The 21,609-nt window shown below is 44.5% G+C and overlaps 1 protein-coding gene and 1 long non-coding RNA gene across 4 annotated transcripts; one reads left to right on the top strand and one right to left on the bottom strand.

The window, feature by feature from the left end:
* Positions 1-3,283: 3,283 nt before the first annotated feature.
* On the bottom strand, positions 3,284-8,468 carry LOC139434815 (uncharacterized). Its single transcript, XR_011644113.1, has 3 exons — positions 8,324-8,468; positions 7,504-7,583; positions 3,284-6,963 (listed from the first exon to the last, which is right to left on the bottom strand). It is a non-coding gene; the product is annotated as an uncharacterized lncRNA (long non-coding RNA).
* A 1,952-nt stretch (positions 8,469-10,420) lies between these two features.
* On the top strand, positions 10,421-18,127 carry pex11b (peroxisomal biogenesis factor 11 beta). Of its 3 annotated transcripts, none has more exons than XM_071204777.1 (5): positions 10,421-10,560; positions 11,338-11,641; positions 12,048-12,163; positions 13,246-13,447; positions 16,893-18,127. In XM_071204777.1, exons 2-5 carry the CDS (start codon positions 11,586-11,588, stop codon positions 17,272-17,274), a joined length of 756 nt encoding a protein of 251 aa, XP_071060878.1. In that variant the 5' UTR covers positions 10,421-10,560; positions 11,338-11,585; the 3' UTR covers positions 17,275-18,127. The 3 variants fall into 3 exon arrangements, with proteins under 3 accessions (XP_071060878.1, XP_071060877.1, XP_033951074.1); XM_071204776.1 differs by having other exon boundaries at positions 11,333-11,641; XM_034095183.2 differs by having other exon boundaries at positions 11,286-11,641.
* Positions 18,128-21,609: the final 3,482 nt, after the last annotated feature.

Here is a 21,609-nt window from a genome sequence, read left to right as displayed (position 1 = left end):
CTACTGCTTTGGCACTAACCGTTGATAACCGTTTATGAAAATAAAACCAATTTAACTGTACTGAAATAATGACAAGTTTTATAATTGTCTTGGGCTCCTGCTGTGTTTTTAAAGCCTTTGTAAATTATCCATGCTATTTTCTATTTAGAACGAAGACTTCAGAATCTTAAAATCCCTTCACGTTTGTATGCAATTGTGCTAAATTCAACTCTGGAATCAAGAAAATATTAATATGTTTGCATGACATTAGTTATTTATATTTTGATATCACTTAATTATACGTTTAATACATTTAAGTCAAGCTAAGGTACATGTGATGGTAGCTAGTTAGTACTCTTACCTGTGAGGCCTCCTCCAAACAGCATAATAACCAGACTGTATCATTAAAACTACAAGTACCAGTTCTAGATCCTTGACTTTAGACAAACAATTCAAGAGACAAAATGTATTCACTATGCATCACTAGGCCACCAGGGTGGGTGGAGGGGGTCAGGAGTACGGGATCTTGGGCTGACAGCTCAGGAGCACAGCGGAGGACCCGGAAGGGATCTCGGGCGGACGGCCTGGGGGCAAGGCAGAAGCCATGAAGGGGGACTCGGGCGGACGGCCTGGGGGCAAGGCAGAGTCCAAGGTGGGGGTCTCGGGCGGACGGCCCGGGGGCAAGGTAGAGTCCATGGTGGGGCGAAGGCCACAGCGGGCGAACTCAGGGGGCCGAGCATGAGGGCGAAGGCAGCGGCAGGAAGAGTCAGGGGGCCGGGCCCGAGGGCGAGGACCGCGGCAGGAAGAGTCAGGGGGCCGGGCCCGAGGGCGAAGACCGCGACACTCAGGGGGCCGGGCTCGAGGGCGAAGACCAGACAGCTCCGGAGGCCTGGCAGGACCCAGTGTCGGCCGAACAGGAACCGGAGTCGGTGGGACAGGCTTCGGCAGGATCCCCCACGGAAGAGGACCAGGAGTTGGCAGGACCCCCGGCGAGACAGGTGATGGCGGGGCCTCCAACGGAACAGGACAAGGGGTTGGCAGGACTTCCAGCAGAAGAGTTGTCGGCGGGACCCCCAGTGGAACAGGACATAGGATTGGCAGGACCCCCGGCAGGAGAGTAGTCGGCGGGACCTCCAACGGGACTGGACATGGAACTGGCAGGACCCCCAGCGGAACCTCCAACGGCACAGGACATAGGGTTGGCAGGACCCCCGGCAGAAGAGTAGTCGGCGGGACCCCCAACGGGACAGGACATAGGGTTGGCAGGACCCCCGGCAGGAGAGTAGTCGGCGGGACGTCCAACGGCACAGGACATAGGGTTGGCAGGACCCCCGGCAGAAGAGTAGTCGGCGGTACCCCCAACGGGACAGGACATAGGATTGGCAGGACCCCCGGCAGGCGAGTAGTCGGCGGGACCTCCAACGGGACTGGACATGGAGCTGGCAGGACCCCCAGCGGAACCTCCAACGGAGCAGGACATAGGATTGGCTGGACCCCCGGCAGAAGAGTAGTCGGCGGGACCCCCAACGGGACAGGACATAGGGTTGGCAGGACCCCCGGCAGAAGAGTAGTCAGCGGGACCCCCAACGGGACAGGACATGGAGTTGGCAGGACCCCAGCGGAACCTCCAAGGGCACTTCAGTAGGGACTTGAGTTGGGACTTGAGTAGGAACTTGAGTAGGGACTGGAGAGGGAACTCGAGAGGAGACTCGAGAAGAAACTGGAGAGGGTACTCGAGAGGGAACTTGAGATGGGACTAGAGTTGGGACTTGAGAAGGGACTAGAGAAGTGACTAAAGGAGGGACTGGAGAAGGGAATTGAGTAGGGACTAGAGAAGGGACTAGAGAAGGGACTTGGGAAGTGACCTAATTTCGTCAGCTATTTTTTTATTTAGTTTTAGTCTTAGTCCTGTGTTAAATTTCCTTTTTAGTTTTAGTCATATTTCGTCACCTTCATCCTGTTTTTATTTAGTAAGTTTTAGTCGACTAAAAGTCTGAGCATTTTAGTCATATTTTAGTCAAAGAAAACTAATTATTTTAGTCTACTTTTTGTCAATGAAAACTGTTGAGTCTTTTTTAGTCATCAGATTATATAGAACATTTCAGTCAAACTGTTCTAGCCAAAACCAATAATTTGTCCTTTTAGTCAAACGTATTTCACAATAAGATTATATCTTGTCCTTATTTGATGAAAAACACAGGTGGAATGAATAAGAAGCTTTGCAGAGAGTATCTGGTCAGGTTTGTGGTGTTTTTTCGCTGCAGATTTCTTTCAACAGCTTTCCTTCCACCCTCAGTTTAAAAACAGCTGTACTACACTTATCAAGGTTAAGTTTACACCTTCTGTCCATATGTGCTTTTTATTTAAAACATTTTTGATTAACTTTTGGTTCACATTTCAATCAATTGTATTTGTATTTGCACTCCTTTCGTCCATTATTCTTATTGAAAATGTTAGATTACACCAGTGGTTCTCAAAGTCCTGAGAACCTGGACTCTGACAGGGGGGGCGCGAGAGACCAGGAAGAAAAATGGTTATTATACAGTACCAGTGGCGAGCCGTCAGGGCCCTCTAGGCCCTCTGTGAGGGCCTAAGATATTCTAAAAAATAATATTTGAAAACATAAAAAAAATATATATTATTTTTTATATATATTTTTTGTTAAATGTTTCATTAGTTTTACCGAAATAACTTGATTTAATTGTATTTAAAATAACATTTCCAAAGAAATAAATCCTTCGAATCTGCCTGTTCAGTTTCTGTTGGAATGTGAAGAGATGCCGTCTCTGCGAGTAACTGTGAAGACGAGAGAGCTTGTTGGTCCCTCTCTACATTCACAGAGGGCCCGCTATAGGAACTCAACGAGAGAGTAATGTCAAATGACAGTACAATTGACCAATCATATCTTCCCTCTAAATGGGTGGGCTTTATTTTCGCAGACTTTATGACAAGTTCCGCCCGCTGTGAAGTCTATGCAAGTGGTGCAGTGACGCATCCTAAAACCCGGAAGTAAGCTTCGCTCGGATTCCCTCGACAGAAAGCAATGGGATTTCTCCAGAGGGTTTTGGAAAATAGCTGGAAATAAGGTCTGTGGAAAACAAACCTGTTAGATAAATGGACGTTTTGTTCAGCCAGATAATATCCACATGTCTACCCTACTTTTATTGTTTTCGAATCATAAATCTAATCGATAGATTTATGATTGATAGATATATGATTATCATAAGTTCGTTCGTGATGGCTCACTTCAGTGATAGTGACGATATCGTTGCGAAATTATTAACCAAGTCATTTTCAAGATTGCGTTCCAATGATAAACTGGAGTGGCAAAGGATCAGCTGAAGCAAGTGCTTCATCCAAAAGGACAGGAGGATGGACTTTGTGTTTCAGTGATTTATCATCAAAGGTAGCCTAAGTCATGTTCAATGTGGGCCGCCGTGCCGACTTAATTCATTTGTAATTGTTACTTGGCTGTGGGTGCCCTGTCATGATAGGTGTTTATTTAGGGCTGTCAGTCGATTAAAATATTTAATCGCGATTAATCGCATGATTGTCCATAGTTAATCGCGATTAATCGCACATTTTTTATCTGTTCTAAATGTACCTTAGAGGAATATTTTTCAAGTTTTTAATACTCTTATCTACATATGAGTGGACAAATATGCTTTATGCTAATGTTTATTATCATTTGAACAATGACAAATATTCTCATGAATATTAAACACAACAACCTCTGAACATTACAAATATTCGCCTCAATTCAACCTGGAACCTCTCATTCAATAATACAATACAAATGGTGTGTGTGTGTGTGTGTGTGAGATGGATCGTTGGAGCTATGTGCAACTCAAGGCATATGCTCGAACGGGAGCTGCCTGGACGCTGCAATCATGTTGCACTATCCGAGCTGAGTGTGCTGAGTGTTCGTACAATGTCCCGCTGTCTGCTTCCTGCATCAAGTCAAGTGCTCGGCGCAGTTGTGGCGAAATGTCGCTCCTCTGTTTTCATTTAAACAGCTCCTTATATCCGTTAGCGCAGCTAGCTAGCACCAGATGCTAACAACAACAATGCACGTAAGGTCTCTCACTTGCTCGCTCGGGCCACACACACACACACACACACACACACACACACACACACACACACACACACACACACACACACACACACACACACACACACACACACACACACACACACACACACACACACACACCCCGGTCCTCCAGATGGCCAGTCGGTGCCTGCCGGTGAGCGTGGAAGTGTGGTCTGCCACAAGCGGGCGGCAGGAGTGGGGCTGTCAGCATCAGCTTGCAGTGTTGCCAACTCCTTAGTAAGAAAAGTAGCTATTGGCTGTCCAACAAGTCGCCAGAAGTCGCTAAATTACGTAATCGCCTAATTTGCATATCATGTAATGGCGGCTGTAGAAGAGAGCATGGTAGAGGGGAGTACAAAAAACGTTCCCAACCCTTCAAGGATCAAAACTTGAAACCACCGGAGTTAAATCCAGACGACAGTAGATCAGAAATATCTCTATTCTGCAATGTAAAATTACTTTTTTGCTTTCCCGTCTTAAGCAGAACATAACTCAGAATGTATTATAGTGTGAAAGTGAGTGAAGAAATATTTACATTTTACATTTACATCCCGCTCAAAAACAGGACGGCTTGGCAGTTGGCGCATGCGCAATTCATTTGCAGTCTCGACGCGGGGGAGTGTGGTTGTCTCCTCGCTGCTCTCTCTGAGTGCAGCAGTAGCTCTGCTACCGCCAGGCAACTGTCTGAGCGCCTGTGAGTACTATGGGAGGGAGGCGGGGCTCACGGCAGCTCGTTAACTACAGAACAATACGTGAGTCGCCAAACACCAGAAAAGTCGCTAATAACACCATTATAAATCGTTAGAATAGTCGTTAGTCGCTTTTGACACAAATAAGTCGCCGGAGGGTTTGGAAATCCGCCAAATTTAACGACAAAGTCGCCAAGTTGGCAACACTGCCAGCTTGTAGATGGTATTTTAAACTCGATGCGCTCTGAAACTACGGGGCGGCCGAGGAAAAAAAATACACATGCGTTAATCGCGTTAAAATAATTAGTGGCGTTAATTTTTTTTAATTTATTTGTTGTTATTAACGCGTTCACTTGACAGCCCTAGTTTTTATATAAATGGTGTTGTTTTGTGTGGTATAGGGTCGCTGTCATTGATGCGTTTTGCACCCCGGGCCGTTGTTTTGTTATTCCGCTGAGACGTAATAACTCTTCTTTTTTCGAGGGAAGGGGCAGAAGGCCTAGGTATAAAAGTCACGGCTCGCCACTGTACAGTACAGTACTATTACGTCTCGGTCTCTGTGTTTCATTAAAGCTCGGCTCTGTGTGTGTGTGGAACGAGCCATTTTGTGTGCGCGAGTGAGAGAGACAGAGAGAGCACCGGTACCGGAGATCGTTGTTGTTAGCTTCTGGTGCTAGCGAGCTACGCTAACGGATATAAGGAGTTTTTTCAACAACAAAGTGGAGGAGAGTCCTCTCCTGTCAGACTGAGAGACTCAGTGAGCTAAAGGACTCTCTCAGTGTTATCTCAGTGGGTCTCAAACGTTTTGGTCACGATTAATGTAAACAATTATTTCCGAGGCACACATTTATATGATCATTATTGTTATAAAAAAATAAGAGAATAAATTAAAAACAGGTATGAAATACTATACGACATTAAAAAAAGAATAAAGTTTAAAAGGGAGTGATTTGTAAAATATCCATAGAGAATAAGTAAATCTGTTTACAGTTCTGTTTCATATGGGTGTTGAGCAGAGGTTACTTTTTCGCTGCCCGTCATTTAGATGGACAGGATCGCAACTTTTCCGTCAAAATCATAGGTCAAAATCCATTATCACCCGTCGGCCTGTACACAACTCTGCCGGGGGGCGGAGAGAGCACGCTCGTGAACTGTCAACGCTGTGTTATGCATGCCCACAGCACCTCGCGAGAGCGCGCACAGCGTAAAGCAAATACTTTTGTTGATCTGTTCGGCAAAGTTAGGTTTGGAAACGATATAATTTCCTTTCGGGCGGGCATGCATAACACAGCATAATAACGGAGCCCCGCTGCGGGGATACTTTGGCGCTGTTCTGAGTTTGTACTAATCTGTCAAAATGACGGACGACTTTCAGATTTTTCCGTCATTGTTAAAAAAATTCCGTCATAGACGGAAAATATTCGGTTAATGCGACCTCTGGTGTTGAGAGATGTATCCATAGATCTCTTAATGTTGCTCTCAAAGTGCACCAGATTTATGCTTTTAACTTCAATATTTAAAAATCTTCCCGGGGGAGCTTGCCCCCGGACCTCCCTATGTGAGGTCCACACACCACCTATAAAAATAGCACTTTACCCCTGCTTACACCTATATGCCGTGAGCTGATATCGAGCCTTCATTGTAACAGTCGCGGGTACGTTGTGTATATGCGTGGGGATTGTTGCAGTAGAACATTCCACTGTAGCGCCCGGTACATTAATGGGAAACCCTAAATGTTTGAGCACCCTCTATGAAACGTCAAGCTACCCCACAGCACCCCCAAAATAAATCTCTGGCGCCGCCACTGAGCCTGACTATTTGTGTTGGGGGGCCCCGACTTTTTTTTTTCTCCAAAGGGGGGGCCTGACAGAAAAAGTTTGAGAACCACTGGATGCACATTCACATCTGACTGAAGATTGGCCCCATTTATTTGTGACGTTGCAAACTCTGCGGTACAAGGCACAAGTGATGTGAAGCTCATAAAGTGAGGCAAATAGAAATAATCAGCTGATGGAGTGTAGATGTGGAAATAGCTGCATTCGATCAGCTGACTGTGTTTTCACAATAAAAGTAGTTTCTTAGTGAATATCCTGTACTGGTCTTAAAATCTCATAACATCAGCTCTTAATGTTCCTCTTGGATGTTCTTCTTGACCCTCAGAGAAGGAGAACATGTCGTGTCTTTCAGGCATGTCCTTTCCTAACAAAAATGACAGGAAACATAAAACATATTATTGCAGAACAAGTGTGTTATTTATGAAAGAGGTGTGTTTGTGTGTTTAGGGGCTGTAGATATAATTATTTTGTAATTGTAATCAGATTATGAATGAACAGTATGAAATTAATCAACATTGAAATATATTTTATTATCAAAATAATATTTAACTGTCACAAAACATAGTGCAACTGTAGAAGCTTGCTCTGTTGTCTCACTGAACGAATAACTTTTACCACGTTTTTTTCAGACAATATTGAGAGATAAATAGTAGCAGTTCTCACTATGTGTTAAATATCTTTGCCTTTAATACATTAAATTAGAAATCTGGCAGTCATATTGCTTGTTAACATCTAAATGTAACTTTTTGCATGGAAAAACCCTCAACTTAACTGATGTGTAGGTGATCTAGTATTTAGTATTGTTTAATGGAATGTATATCAGTGTATTCAAGTCAATACTTCATTCATTTAAACCAATATCTTTCTTGATTCTTTTTACAGTATGAAAAAAGAGTCTTTTTACCTGTGCTGAAGTTCACTGCTGTGAGGAGTCCAGTTTTGTCTCTCACTCTCTGGTCCAGCCTGTCTGCATCACCTGGACACCTTAAACAAACAGATATATATATATATATATATATATATATATGTAAAGTACCATGTGTGTACAAACAATATAACTGATTCTCTTCTGTTGAACATGTTGGATTGTGTATTGTCCGAGTCAGGGTCCTTTTTATTTTACTGTAACTTTGGAAGTTGTGTTACCAATGCTTACTGTTTATTTGATACCCATTTGGTAATGCAATTAATAAAAACAACAAGGTTTGGGTTCGTTCTTCAGATGACTGTGACGTTAACGTGTAAACTCAATAATGAACTCCAGCTCAACCAACCATATTGTAATATCTAAGTAATCATCTTGAAATATGACATTAATAATTGTAATATACACACATGTTATTGTGAGGTTGATTTCACATACACTACTTCGACGTTAGCTAAATAGAAAATAGCATGGATAATTTACAAAGGCTTTAAAAACACAGCAGGAGCCCAAGACAATTATAAAACTTCAGTACAGTTCAATTGGTTGTATTTTTATAAACGGTTATCAACGGTTAGTGCCAAAGCAGTAGGCTATAATATATAAATTACTGCTGTAGACTACAACCACTACTTGTTTAGCTAGCATAAACTCAACAAAGCTAGCGTTAGCTGGCTAACTGACGTTATTTTGCCGCTAAACTGCACGATATAAAACGGTGGTCTTCAAAGCGGATTTAATCCTCAATCACAATAATAATATTCAAAGTAATACTGGGCAAGTAATGGGCAAAACTTACCGTTGATTAACGCGCCATGTCAGCGGACTGGTAGCGCCACGAACCGTTAGCCCCGCAGTCATCCGGTACGACCTGACTGTGGCTGTGACTGTGTGACTGACCCGAGCCTCGTCGTTCTGATAGCTCCGCCCCTTCGCTCCAACTCCCCTCCCTCCCCCCACATCTACAGGTGAAAATTACTTTTGCGACACATTTATCGCAAGAAGTGTAGCAAAAGTCAAGACCGCAGATTCGTCGATTTATACTGCCACAGAGCAGATTCGTCAAGTTGTAATGACTGATTTGAGAGATTGTAATAACCAAGTGGCAGTTGTAATGAAAAATACATTTAAAAAAAATGTATTTTTCTGCAAGTGAACATTTCATCACTAAGTTCATTTTTTTTCTACAAGCTACAAAACATTTTTTTTCCTTCTGTGACTTCAAATTTGGTTCACAGTTACGTGGATATTTTATACAAGTGTAAATGTATGCACACAAGCTCAGATTTTTTTTCTGCAAGTGCTCACATCAGGTTTTACACGCTCTCGCATTTTGCACCATATCTACCTTAATAACTGGTTCCATCCTGGCCACCCCACTGAAAATGTCCTGGCTCCGCCACTGGTACAGAGGCAGCTTTATCTCCCTGACCTCCATCACGGCAGAGAACACTGCACCAGTTTATCAGCTGTTGGCCGACAGAGCCACTTCAAGGTGAGCTGTGTGTTTCAGAGAGACGACCTGACCTGAGGAGAGATTTAACAAGATATGTTAAAACACAACAACTTCCACCAGGTCATTGGAGTTGCAGTGTGCTTCGTATGGAGACAACACGTTCCAGGTGGCTCAGAATGAAGCTCATGGAGACCAGGGTTGCGTTCCAATAGTCCATTTAGCTTAGAAACCTTCCTAACCAAGTGAAATGACCCGGAAGTACGTCAGTGGCAGCCATGTTAAGTGCCGTTCCAATTCTCCATATGAAAGGAAAGGAGGTTTCAAACTTCCTTTATAACCTCCTTTAGCTTAGGAACCGCTGGACCTCCCTTGACGAAAGGAGAGGAGAAAATGCTGCCCCAGGCTGCAGTCGGATAGTTTAAAAATCAGCTCCTAAATTCTAACCCTATCGTCTATTCCTTGACCTCTGAGTGAAACGTCACGGGGTTAAGGGATAGTGGATAGGAGAATTCAAAAGGACTTAGGAGAAGAGACTGCGGTACTTTAGAGAATCGACTGCACTCTCACTATCCGACGTGTTTATGATGCGCCAGCGGACGTCCTGAATGTGCGTCTGCTGCTGTGGGGGAACTATGGAAACTACAGTTTTCTATACAGCGGACTACAACATGGATGTTTAATAAGAACGAGGGGCTACTGTAAACTCCTCTAGAGACTCTGCTCCGTGCTCTGATGCTGCTGCTTTGCTTTATAAACGTGGACAACAGAGAAACATATTCTTCATGACCAAAGTTGGAATTGAAATAAAAAAGGAAAGTGAAACTTATGCTCGTCACCCTCTCCCTCCGGTTCACATTAATACAAATGTTCCCAATACGTATGATTGTATGAACTAAAGATCTTAAAATCAATACAGATGTATTTATTATAAACGTTAGTCCTTAACATCTATCACTGTGTATATCACCATTCAAACATCTTTTAAAAGTTGAACAAACTCCACACAGCTCAGTAAAGACTGTGAAATGTTGACTTTATTTGATCATTTCAGTAAAAACTAACGTTCATATTTCTCTTTTTGATTATAATACTGATGAACGTTCAAACTTACCACCTATGTTTTAAAAAGCTTAATAAGCACCGTAACTTTCATGATATAATTTCTCGGTCATAATCGGTTGTTTTCCGTGAACGGCCGACTGTTGAGTGACGGCAAATGCTGCGGCTGCAAGGCATTGTGGGGCAGCATGTTCGCTTCTCCTGTCGGTTAGGGAGGTCCAGTGGTTCCTAAGCTAAAGGAGGTTATAAAGGAAGTTTGAAACCTCCTTTCCTATCATTCTCATCATTCTAGAGAATTCGAACGGCACTTATCATGGCTGCCACTGAGGGACTTCCGGGTCATTTCACTCCTTTAGGAAGGTTCCTAAGCTAAATGGACTATTCGACTTCAGCCCCACAATGCCTTGCAGCCGCAGCATTTGCCGTCACACAACAGTCGGCCGTTCACGGAAACAATCGATTACGACCGAGAAATTATATCATGAACGTTACGGTGCTTATTAAGCTTTTTTAAACGTGTGGTAAGTTGCCAAAGTGCTTTGTTCTGAACGTTCATCAGTATTATAATCAAAAAGAGAAATATGAACGTTTGTTTTTACTGAAATGATCAAATAAAGTCAACATCTCACAGTTTTTACTGAGCTGTGTGGGGGTTGTTCAACTTTTGATAGATGTTAAGGACTAACGTTTATAATAAATACATCTGTATTGATTTTAAGATCTTTAGTTCATACAATCATACGTATTGGGATCATTTGTATTAATGTGGACCGGAGGGAGAGGGGGACGAGCATAAGTTTCACTTTCCTTTTTTATTTCAACTCCAACTTTGGTCCTGAAGAATATGTTTCTCTGTTGTCCACGTTCATAAAGCAAAGCAACAGCTTCAGAGTCTCTAGATGAGTTCACAGGAGTCCCTCGTTCTTCTTGAACATCCATGTCGTAGTCCGCTATAGAAAACTGTAGTTTCCATAGTTTCCCCACAGCAGCAGACGCACATTCATGACGTCCGCTGGCGCATCATAAACACGTCAGATAGTGAAAGTGCATTCGGATTCTCTAAAGTACCGCAGTCTCTTCTCCTAAGTCCTTTTGAATTCTCCTATCCACTATCCCTTAACCCCGTGACCTTTCACTCAGAGGTCAAGGAATAGGAGATAGGGTTAGAATTTAGGAGCTGATTTTTGGATTATCGGAACGCAACCCTGGAGCTGAAGCTCTTCTGCATCTCTGCTCCCCTCTCTAGTCCAGCAAGTGGCGCTAATGCATCTCTGCTCACCCGCTTTACACCAGAGAAGAAGAGAACCTAGATGAAGTAGAAGAAGTTTGAAGGATTCGCAACTTCAGAAGCGAGACCCATCAGTGTGTGAGGAAAGCCGCCCTGCAAACACAGAGCCCGTGTACTGCCTGAGGAGTTTCTTCATTCTGCAGCGAGCCATAGCAGAGCTGCTGACACAAGGACCGGAGTAGAGGGACAGCTAGCCTGCTAACTAGCTAGCTGAGCAGTTTACAGGACAACAACAACAACAACAACAACAGAAGAAGAATGGAGTCCTGGGTTCGGTTTAACTCCCAGAGCCAAGCCAAGGAGAGAATTATAAGGTAACCACATTTATAAACTACACAGTAACGATAGTCTTTGAAATGTTCAGTTTAGTCAGCCTTCTTAATGTAAACTTAAAGTACTTCAAGTTCACTATTTAGCTAACGCTACATCTCTGCTAACATGATGAGAATTCCACAAGCTGAGGGACAGTGAATGTGACACACACACACGTGTTGAAGTGTAATTGTATCACTGTATATATTATATATATATATATATATCAATAATATGTAACCATTTGAAATGTATGTTAATGTTGTTAATTATTTAGTATTTTGCTGCTTTACCAACATTGTTTCTTTTAACTTTCATGCCAATAAAGCCCCTTTTGAATGTAATTGAAACTGAGAGAGAGTCTCTGTAATGTGTGTGCCCCCCCACCCCCCCCCACCCCCCCCACAGGGCTGCTCAGTATGCCTGCACTCTGCTGGGCTACACTCTACAGAAGGGGGGGGCGGCAGCTGACCTCCTCCACACCGTCTCTCAGCTGGAGGCCCACATGAGCCTGAGCAGGAAGTGTGAGTGATGCTGCAGGAGTAGTGCTGCGTACCTGGACTCACATTCAGGTTCAGGTCCGGACTCAAGTCCAGAGGTTCAGGTTCAGGTCCGGACTTATAAGTCCGGACCTGAACCCATGGCTTGTGTGAAGTTGTGTGAGTAACTAAAGTGAACTTATTGTGAGCTAATTATCAATTGAACATTAACTCATAATCAACTCAAATTCAAACTCGTCAGGTTTATTGTGCTCCCTTCCAACTTGTGTCTACATTTCTCTAAAAAGTACAAATGTAAAAAAAACACTTTTTTCCACTTAGTCTACAAATGACTTATGACAGCAACTACAGTGAACTACTACAAAGTTCAACCATGTATTTCATTTACCAAACTAAAGTAACCAAACAGTCCCTGAGCTGACTGAGCCTCAATCCCTAAAACGTTGCTGAAAGGTAGAGTGTAGAGTAGACTATACGCATTACACTGTTACACACCTACTATACAGTATACACTACACTGTAGTGACTGTACAGTCAGAGTGTACTGTACTGTCTGTACACCATGTCTTTTCTACAACTCTACATGTTTACATTAAACAGTACATACTACATACATAGTGATGTACATACTGTTAGAAATTAAAATCAATGTTGATATGGCGTAATTTTGAATTAAATACACTATTTAATTTAAATCAGTTTTATTCTGAAAATCCGGAAGTTCACACTATTTACTTAATACTTTTATTCTGAAAAGTCTTCACTTCCGGTTAGCATTAGCATGTGGCGAAACGCTACGTTTTCAAACCGTGAATCGAAGGTGAAATGACATGTGATGTTGTACACTGAGCACACTGGGATTAGCACTCATTTATTGACACTGAATAACGTTTATCAGGGAATGTTTAAATAACCACAGACACCAGAATATACGTAAGTGCCAGTTTTTTTGCGAGTCCAAGTACCGGTTCCTGACGTTCCGGTTTTAACCGGACTTGAACCGAAACTTTTTACAAGTCCAGTACCGGTTCGGCGTACCGGTACGCAGCACTATGCAGGAGTGTGTGTGTCTGATGTGTGTGTGTGTCTGTGTGTGCCCCCCGCAGTGCTGCGTCTGGGGAGCTCTGTGGAGGCGCTGGAGGCTGCCAAGAGGGCCATCCACCTGTCTGACGGAGTTCTGAGGCTGTGCCTGACAATCAGCCACCTGAACAGAGCCATGTACTTTGCCTGTGACAACATCCTGTGGGCCGGGAAGACGGGCCTGGTCCCCGAAGTGGACCTGCAGAAGTGGAGCCAGAGATCTTTCAGGTGGGCTCTTCTTAAATGGGATGTTTAATGACAAATGCATGTTATTGGAACCGTGTGTGTGCGGCTTAAAGTCAGCTGCTGTCTACGGAGAGGATGAGACGGGAAGCTACGGAGAGGATGAGACGGGAAGCTACGGAAAGGATGAGACAGGAAGCTACGGAGAGGATGAGACAGGAAGCTACGGAGAGGATGAGACAGGAAGCTACGGAGAGGATGAGACAGGAAGCTACGGAGAGGATGAGACAGGAAGCTACGGAGAGGATGAGACAGGAAGCTACGGAGAGGATGAGACAGGAAGCTACGGAGAGGATGAGACAGGAAGCTACGGAGAGGATGAGACAGGAAGCTACGGAAAGGATGAGACAGGAAGCTACGGAGAGGATGAGACAGGAAGCTACGGAAAGGATGAGACAGGAAGCTACGGAAAGGATGAGACAGGAAGCTCATGTGCAGAAACCCAATATTCACATTTCCATCCCCTAATATCCTAATAGAACACATGGGTGTTCATCACTCAGTGTGACGTCGTAACAATGGTTTGTAATAATGAAAGTGTGTGTGCGTTATCGACGATGTATGTTAATGATATAACGACAGTGTGCTTTAACCGTAGTCTGTTGTTAACAGTGTGTGTTAGTGTGTTAATGAGAGAGTGTGTGTTAATGAGAGAGTGTGTTAATGAGAGAGTGTGTTAATGAGAGAGTGTGTTAATGAGAGAGTGTGTTAATGAGAGAGTGTGTTAATGAGAGAGTGTGTTAATGAGAGTGTGTGTTAATGCAAGTGCGTGTTAATGCCAGTGCGTGTTAATGCAAGTGCGTGTTAATGCAAGTGCGTGTTAATGCCAGTGCGTGTTAATGCAAGTGCGTGTTAATGCCAGTGCGTGTTAATGCCAGTGCGTGTTAATGCCAGTGCGTGTTAATGCCAGTGCGTGTTAATGCAAGTGCGTGTTAATGTAAGTGCGTGTTAATGCCAGTGCGTGTTAATGCAAGTGTGTGTTATCGATGATGTGGGTTATTGAGTCTTACTTGATGACGTGTGCTTTAATGAAAGTGTGTGTTATTATTGATGTGTGTTAATGGCAGTTTGTGTTAATAACAATGTTTTAATGAAAGTGTGTATTAACCACTTTGTGTGATAAGGATTTTAACAACTGTGCGTTAACAATGTTCAGTGTAATGACAGTGTGTGTTATTGAGTGTGTGTAATGACAGTGTGTGTTATTGAGTGTGTGTAATGACAGTGTTGGTTATTGAGTGTGTGTAATGACAGTGTTGGTTATTGAGTGTGTGTAATGACAGTGTGTGTTATTGAGTGTGTGTAATGACAGTGTGTGTTATTGAGTGTGTGTAATGACAGTGTTGGTTATTGAGTGTGTGTAATGACAGTGGCCCTTTCTCATTTCTCTAACTCCCCTCCTCGAGACTTAGTCCCGCCCACAGGAGATGGGAGGGGAGGAGGGGGAGAGAGGAGGGGAGCCGAGGAGGGGAAGCGAGGAGAGAGGAGGGGAGCCGAGGAGAGAGGAGGGGAGCCGAGGAGAGAGGAGGGGAGCCGAGGAGAGGGGAAGCGAGGAGAGAGGAGGGGAAGCAGCAGGCGGTTAGAGAAATGAGAACTCCTCTCCTCTGAGCGGTCATTTTAAAGAGACGTCCATTAATGATGACAGAAGGCAGCAGCCCTCTGTCTGATGGACAGATGTGTTCACTTCTATATTTACTTTGATTCATTCACCGTGCGGTGTCATGAGACAATAACAGGCTACAGATGCGGACACACACATATATATGTATATATTTATATACAATTTCAGAATCAAACAAGTCTGAGAGTCAGAGACTGGATATCCCCCCCCCTCTGGTCGCTACAATGAGGACAATACATTACGGGCCAAAAAATGTATTTACAAGTATTGAAAGTAAGCAGAGGACCCCAAACCAACTGAGACCTGTCTGTCTGCTGCATCTACGCACACACACACACACACACACACACACACACACACACACACACACACACACACACACACACACTGTTCAACACGCACTTACACACACACAGTACCACACAGTACCACACGCACTTACACACACACGCTACCACACGCACCTACACACACACACACACACACACTGTACATCACGCATCTACGCACTGTACAACACACACACACACAGTACCACACGCACCTACACCTACACACACACACACACACGCACGCACCTACACGCACACACAGTACCACACACACTTACACACACACACACAGTACCACACGCACTTACACACACACACACACACTGTTCAACACGCACTTACACACACACAGTACCACACGCACCTACACACACACACACACACACACACACACACACACACTGTACCACACACACCTACAGCTCCTAAAGCATAATCAGGCTACAGCCGTTGTGTATTTTATTATGTGAAGCACTAAAATGGTTTTAGAAAAGTATCGACTCTGTAGATATCTACTAAACTACAGCAAATAAAGAGAGTAGGCCTGTTATACTGAGTGATATATATTGTACACACTGCTCTGCTTTCTGCACGGACCTCACAGCTGTTCTCTCTGTAAACATCGCGTTGCGATGAGAGCAGTTTCTAAAATAATATCCAGGAGATGCATGCAGAGCTGTGATTGGCTGAGATAAGTCCGGCCGTGCGTCACGCCTCCACCGTTCCCGGAAATGCATCCGTGGAGGAACCATCAGTGTATCCTCGGTTAGAGCTCCTCCAGAGAGCCTCCTCTCTCCTCTCTCCTCGGTTAGAGCTCCTCCAGAGAGCCTCCTCTCTCCTCGGTTAGAGCTCCTCCAGAGAGCCTCCTCTCTCCTCAGTTAGAGCTCCTCCAGAGAGCCTCCTCTCTCCTCTCTCCTCGGTTAGAGCTCCTCCAGAGAGCCTCCTCTCTCCTCTCTCCTCGGTTAGAGCTCCTCCAGAGAGCCTCCTCTCTCCTCTCTCCTCGGTTAGAGCTCCTCCAGAGAGCCTCCTCTCTCCTCTCTCCTCGGTTAGAGCTCCTCCAGAGAGCCTCCTCTCTCCTCTCTCCTCGGTTAGAGCTCCTCCAGAGAGCCTCCTCTCTCCTCTCTCCTCGGTTAGAGCTCCTCCAGAGAGTCTCCTCTCTCCTCGGTTAGAGCTCCTCCAGAGAGCCTCCTCTCTCCTCGGTTAGAGCTCCTCCAGAGAGCCTCCTCTCTCCTCTCTCCTCGGTCCTCGAAGTGCATTTAGAGAAATGAGATGTCCTCCAACATGGCGCGCTGAAATTCATTTCCGGGTCACTACCGGAGGACCGAGGAGGAGAAATTAGAGAAATAAGAAAGGGCCAGTGTGTGTGTTTGACAGTGTGTGATGGTGTGTGTGTGTGTGATGGTGTGTGTCTAATGATAGTGTGTGTGTTTGACAGTGTGTGTGATGGTGTGTGTCTAATGCCAGTGTGTGTGTGCAGGTACTACCTCTTCACACTGATCCTGAACCTGACTCGAGATGTGTACGAGCTGCACCTCCTCATGGATAGAGAAGCCCGCTACAGAGCCTCCAAATCCCTCCCCTCAGCCCAGCCCAGCCCCTCCCTGTCTGCTGACCCCCCCTCCCCGGCCCCAGAGGCTCTGCCGTGGCTCAGCAGACAGCTCCACCTGCTGGTGACGGTGCTGTACAGCAACCCCCCCCTGCTGCTGGACCTGCTGAAGACCTTGTGTGATATCTTCATCCCTCTGGACCGGCTGGGGATCCGCCCCACGGGGTCCGGCTTCGTGGGGGCCTGCGGCCTCACCTCCTCCCTCCTCTCCATCGCCACCATCCTCCACCCCTGGCTCAAGCTCAAGCCCTGAACCCAGAAACTGATATGACTAACAGGCGGCCCTCTGCTTCACTTCCTGCTTGCATGTTTGAAATGATCACAGCGTCAGGTGTGAGGCACAGACCCCCCCCCCCCCCCCCATACATATTATACTGCCCTTGCTGAGGCAGCTCTTTTCACCCTCTGTCTGAAACCAGAGCCCAGTCTGCTCCGATTGGTTGGCTGACCGTCACAAGATGTCCCGCCCCTGAGCCTATCACATACAATGAAGTGAAATTGACTTTGATACAAGTGTTGGAGCCATAGCCAATGGAAGCGTTTAATAGTCATGTCACTGTCACGGAATCAAACCCTTCATCCTAAGCACCAACACTATCTGGAAGAATACACAGCCCCCGTCCTGTTTCACAACCATGACACGTAACTTGGAGGACACTTTTGACTGGCTTTGTTTTACCACCGTTGTCCACGGTATGAATAGTCCTCTGAGATGCAGATGCAGCACCCTAACCCCATGAAAACAAACTCTGATGCTCTCACATTGCTGCAGTGACTTCACGTCCTTGATGGCCAGGTGTGTGGCGCGGTGCTGCCTCCACAGAGCTGACTGCTTTGTGGCACTGATCACTATCAAAGCCAACTATGGTTTAGCACCAAAGGGTCTGCACCGCACTCTGAAGACGAGATTGAAATACACAGAGCTGCTTTATTAATGAACCTGGAACAGAATCTGAATGTGCATGGCCGGTTCTTAACATACATTTTGTAAAAAAGAAAAGTCTAAATGATGTGTACGATAGGGATGTATGCTGATGGTATAGCCCCCTGAGGCTTATTTGTCATTTCTGATATTTGGGTGTGTAAATAAAATAAATTTTAAAATGTTTTGGTGTCTTAGCCTTTTGGTCCAGTTAAATATGCAATCAGTAAATGAGTGGTTCCTGCTTGTTGTATGTTTAGGAATGGACCTGGAAGGGGGGGGGGGTTAAGACTGCACCATGTATGACATCCTCAATTCGTTACCGAGGTATAAACTGAAGGAAAATCCCAATCACATTACCGTTAGCAAGTCAGAACTCCAATACAAACATGTTTATTCTGATTTGCAGTGAAAAGATATTTATGTTTTTCTCCAGATCACATTTGAATACATCGGCTAGGCTTATCTAGTTCACTTATTTACTACACCTGCTAGCCTTATCTAGTTCACTTATTTACTACACCTGCTAGCCTTATCTAGTTCACTTATTTACTACACCTGCTAGCCTTATCTAGTTCACTTATTTACTACACCGGCTAGCCTTATCTAGTTCACTTATTTACTACACCGGCTAGCCTTATCTAGTTCACTTATTTACTACACCTGCTAGCCTTATCTAGTTCACTTATTTACTACACCTGCTAGCCTTATCTAGTTCACTTATTTACTACACCGGCTAGCCTTATCTAGTTCACTTATTTACTACACCTGCTAGCCTTATCTAGTTCACTTATTTACTACACCTGCTAGCCTTATCTAGTTCACTTATTTACTACACCGGCTAGCCTTATCTAGTTCACTTATTTACTACACCGGCTAAGCTTATCTAGTTCACTTATTTACTACACCGGCTAGGCTTATCTACTGCACTTATTTACTACACCGGCTAGGCTTATCCACTGCACTTATCTACTACACCGGCTAGGCTTATCTACTGCACTTATTTACTACACCGGCTAGGCTTATCTACTGCACTTATTTACTACACCGGCTAGGCTTATCTACTGCACTTATTTACTACACCGGCTAGGCTTATCTACTGCACTTATTTACTACACCGGCTAGGCCAGGGGTCTGCAACCTTTTTGACCAAAAGAGGCAAGAGCCATTTCGCTCCTTTTTTCCAAAAATGTTTTTGTCTGGAGCCACAAAACATATTTCATAGTTTTGTATTGTTATATCAGACAAAAACTACAGTTTTTTTGCATTTATTAGGCTATTTATTACATGATATAAAACTGTTAACCTCTAATAAGAAACAAATAACTTTTATAAGGAGAATTAAAAATAATACACAGGCCTACTTTAAAATAAATTAAACACAGCACTTGGGGAGTCCTCTGCACATTTGAAGGGGGAAACAAATATTATTAAATGGGCCCACTTTGAAATAAATAAAACATATATCTGCACCCTAAAAAGAGTTAAAGGTAAGAATGGAGAAACCAGCTCGCGTGCGCTAGAATTTGAAAGTACACAACCGGAAAAAATATGACTCTTCCTTCAGACTTCCTCACAGAGCCCCTCCTCCAACACACACGAACGCGCGCATGACCAATGAGGGCACGAGGTAAGTTTGTGCCCAGATGGAAGGCTGACAGGCAGGTAGGCCATCCAGTTATTTTAGCCGGCTCAGATGATTGGTCGTCCTTTTTACAGCGCTACGGCTTCCAGAGATAAATTGTTGTATGTATTTATTGTCAAAGCATTTAATATATACATTGCTATCGGGACGTTAAGAGCATTCCATGGAATATAACAAAAAGTGTTTTCTGAAATAAATTACATACCCCATTGAATTATGACTGAAGATCGTCAGCTGTCTCGTAAAGGCTGCACCACCGTTGACAACTTCTCTCTACATCAAACATACCGGTAAACCAGCATCGTTTGCTATGAAAGCAGACAACTCTGTCCACGCAGAATTAAATCCTGTGTTCCTCCGGTACTTTTCTTTGATTTATCCATAGTTCGCTCATCGAGCCGGGGGTCAGGTTATTCGCCTCCAAGAAAAGGCGCTCGCGCGGGACCGTAGCAGGATGTGACGCATTTTTTTGTTGACCTAATTAAAACCGTTTTGTTTTTTATTTATGTGTCACAGTATCACCTCAAAATACAACATACGAAACATTTTCAACCATCCAACAAAATATAAATAGTCCTACAAATACTTTTATTTTATTTCCTTATTTGTGTCTAAGCTCAAGGGAGCCAGAGCAGAGGGCTTAAAGGGCCGCATGCGGTCCGTGGGCCGCGGGTTGCCGACCCCTGGGCTAGGCTTATCCACTGCACTTATCTACTACACCTGCTAGGCTTATCTACTGCACTTATCTACTGCACCTGCAGGTTTCAACTTGGATCTGTTGTTCATGTTGGGGAAATATTGTCCTAGGCCCATAACTTTGACCCAGTTTCTCAGTGTGTACTGCCTGTCACTACCATGGTCACTACCCGATGTGCCGCTCTGCCCTATCTGCAGTGCGCATGTGCGAGATGGTGCGCCATATTGGACAACTCCATACGGCAACCCAAGAAGGACACTTGACAGTGGCTTTTAGCAAATCACAAAAAGAAAACTCGAGAGAGATGAGCTATTGTTATTACAACGTGACTTCACTATTATTTAACAACTCTTTTTATTGGGTTCTTTTATTTGGGGTTAAGTACATTGTCAGAATAAGTGAGAAATGGATTTAACTTCTGTTAGACAGCCATATGCCATATATTTGGCATACATTCACAGTAAATATTTAATCAGTATGATAGCTGTCTAACAGAAGATAAATTCATTTCTCACTTATTCTGACATACGTATGTAGTTGTCAAATATGGTGGACCATCTCGCACATGCGCACTGCAGATCGGGTAGTGACACTGCCCTCTCAGGCACCTGCAGCCTTGCTGCTGTGCTCTCAGTGTTTTGTCTCCCTGGTCCTGCCTGTTGGATCAGCTGATAGAGGTGTTATGGTTCTGTGGTCCTGCCTGTTGGATCAGCTGATAGAGGTGTTATGGTTCTGTAGTCCTGCCTGTTGGATCAGCTGATAGGTGTTATGGTTCTATGTTCCTGCCTGTTGGCGTCAGCTGATAGAGGTGTTATGGTTCTGTGGTCCTGCCTGTTGGATCAGCTGATAGAGGTGTTATGGTTCTGTGGTCCTGCCTGTTGGGTCAGCTGATAGAGGTGTTATGGTTCTGTGGTCCTGCCTGTTGGATCAGCTGATAGAGGTGTTATGGTTCTGTGGTCCTGCCCGTTGGATCAGCTGATAGAGGTGTTATGGTTCTGTGGTCCTGCCTGTTGGATCAGCTGATAGAGGTGTTATGGTTCTATGTTCCTGCCTGTTGGATCAGCTGATAGAGGTGTTATGGTTCTGTGGTCCTGCCTGTTGGATCAGCTGATAGAGGTGTTATGGTTCTGTGGTCCTGCCTGTTGGATCAGCTGATAGAGGTGTTATGGTTCTATGTTCCTGCCTGTTGGATCAGCTGATAGAGGTGTTATGGTTCTGTGGTCCTGCCTGTTGGATCAGCTGATAGAGGTGTTATGGTTCTGTGGTCCTGCCGGTTGGATCAGCTGATAGAGGTGTTATGGTTCTGTGGTCCTGCCTGTTGGAT

This window comes from Pseudochaenichthys georgianus, chromosome 11 (assembly GCF_902827115.2).
Source record: "Pseudochaenichthys georgianus chromosome 11, fPseGeo1.2, whole genome shotgun sequence".
Classification (NCBI taxonomy): domain Eukaryota; kingdom Metazoa; phylum Chordata; class Actinopteri; order Perciformes; family Channichthyidae; genus Pseudochaenichthys; species Pseudochaenichthys georgianus.
The sequence above is the reverse complement of the archived record's forward strand: the minus strand, read 5'-3'. Positions and strand labels throughout refer to the sequence as shown.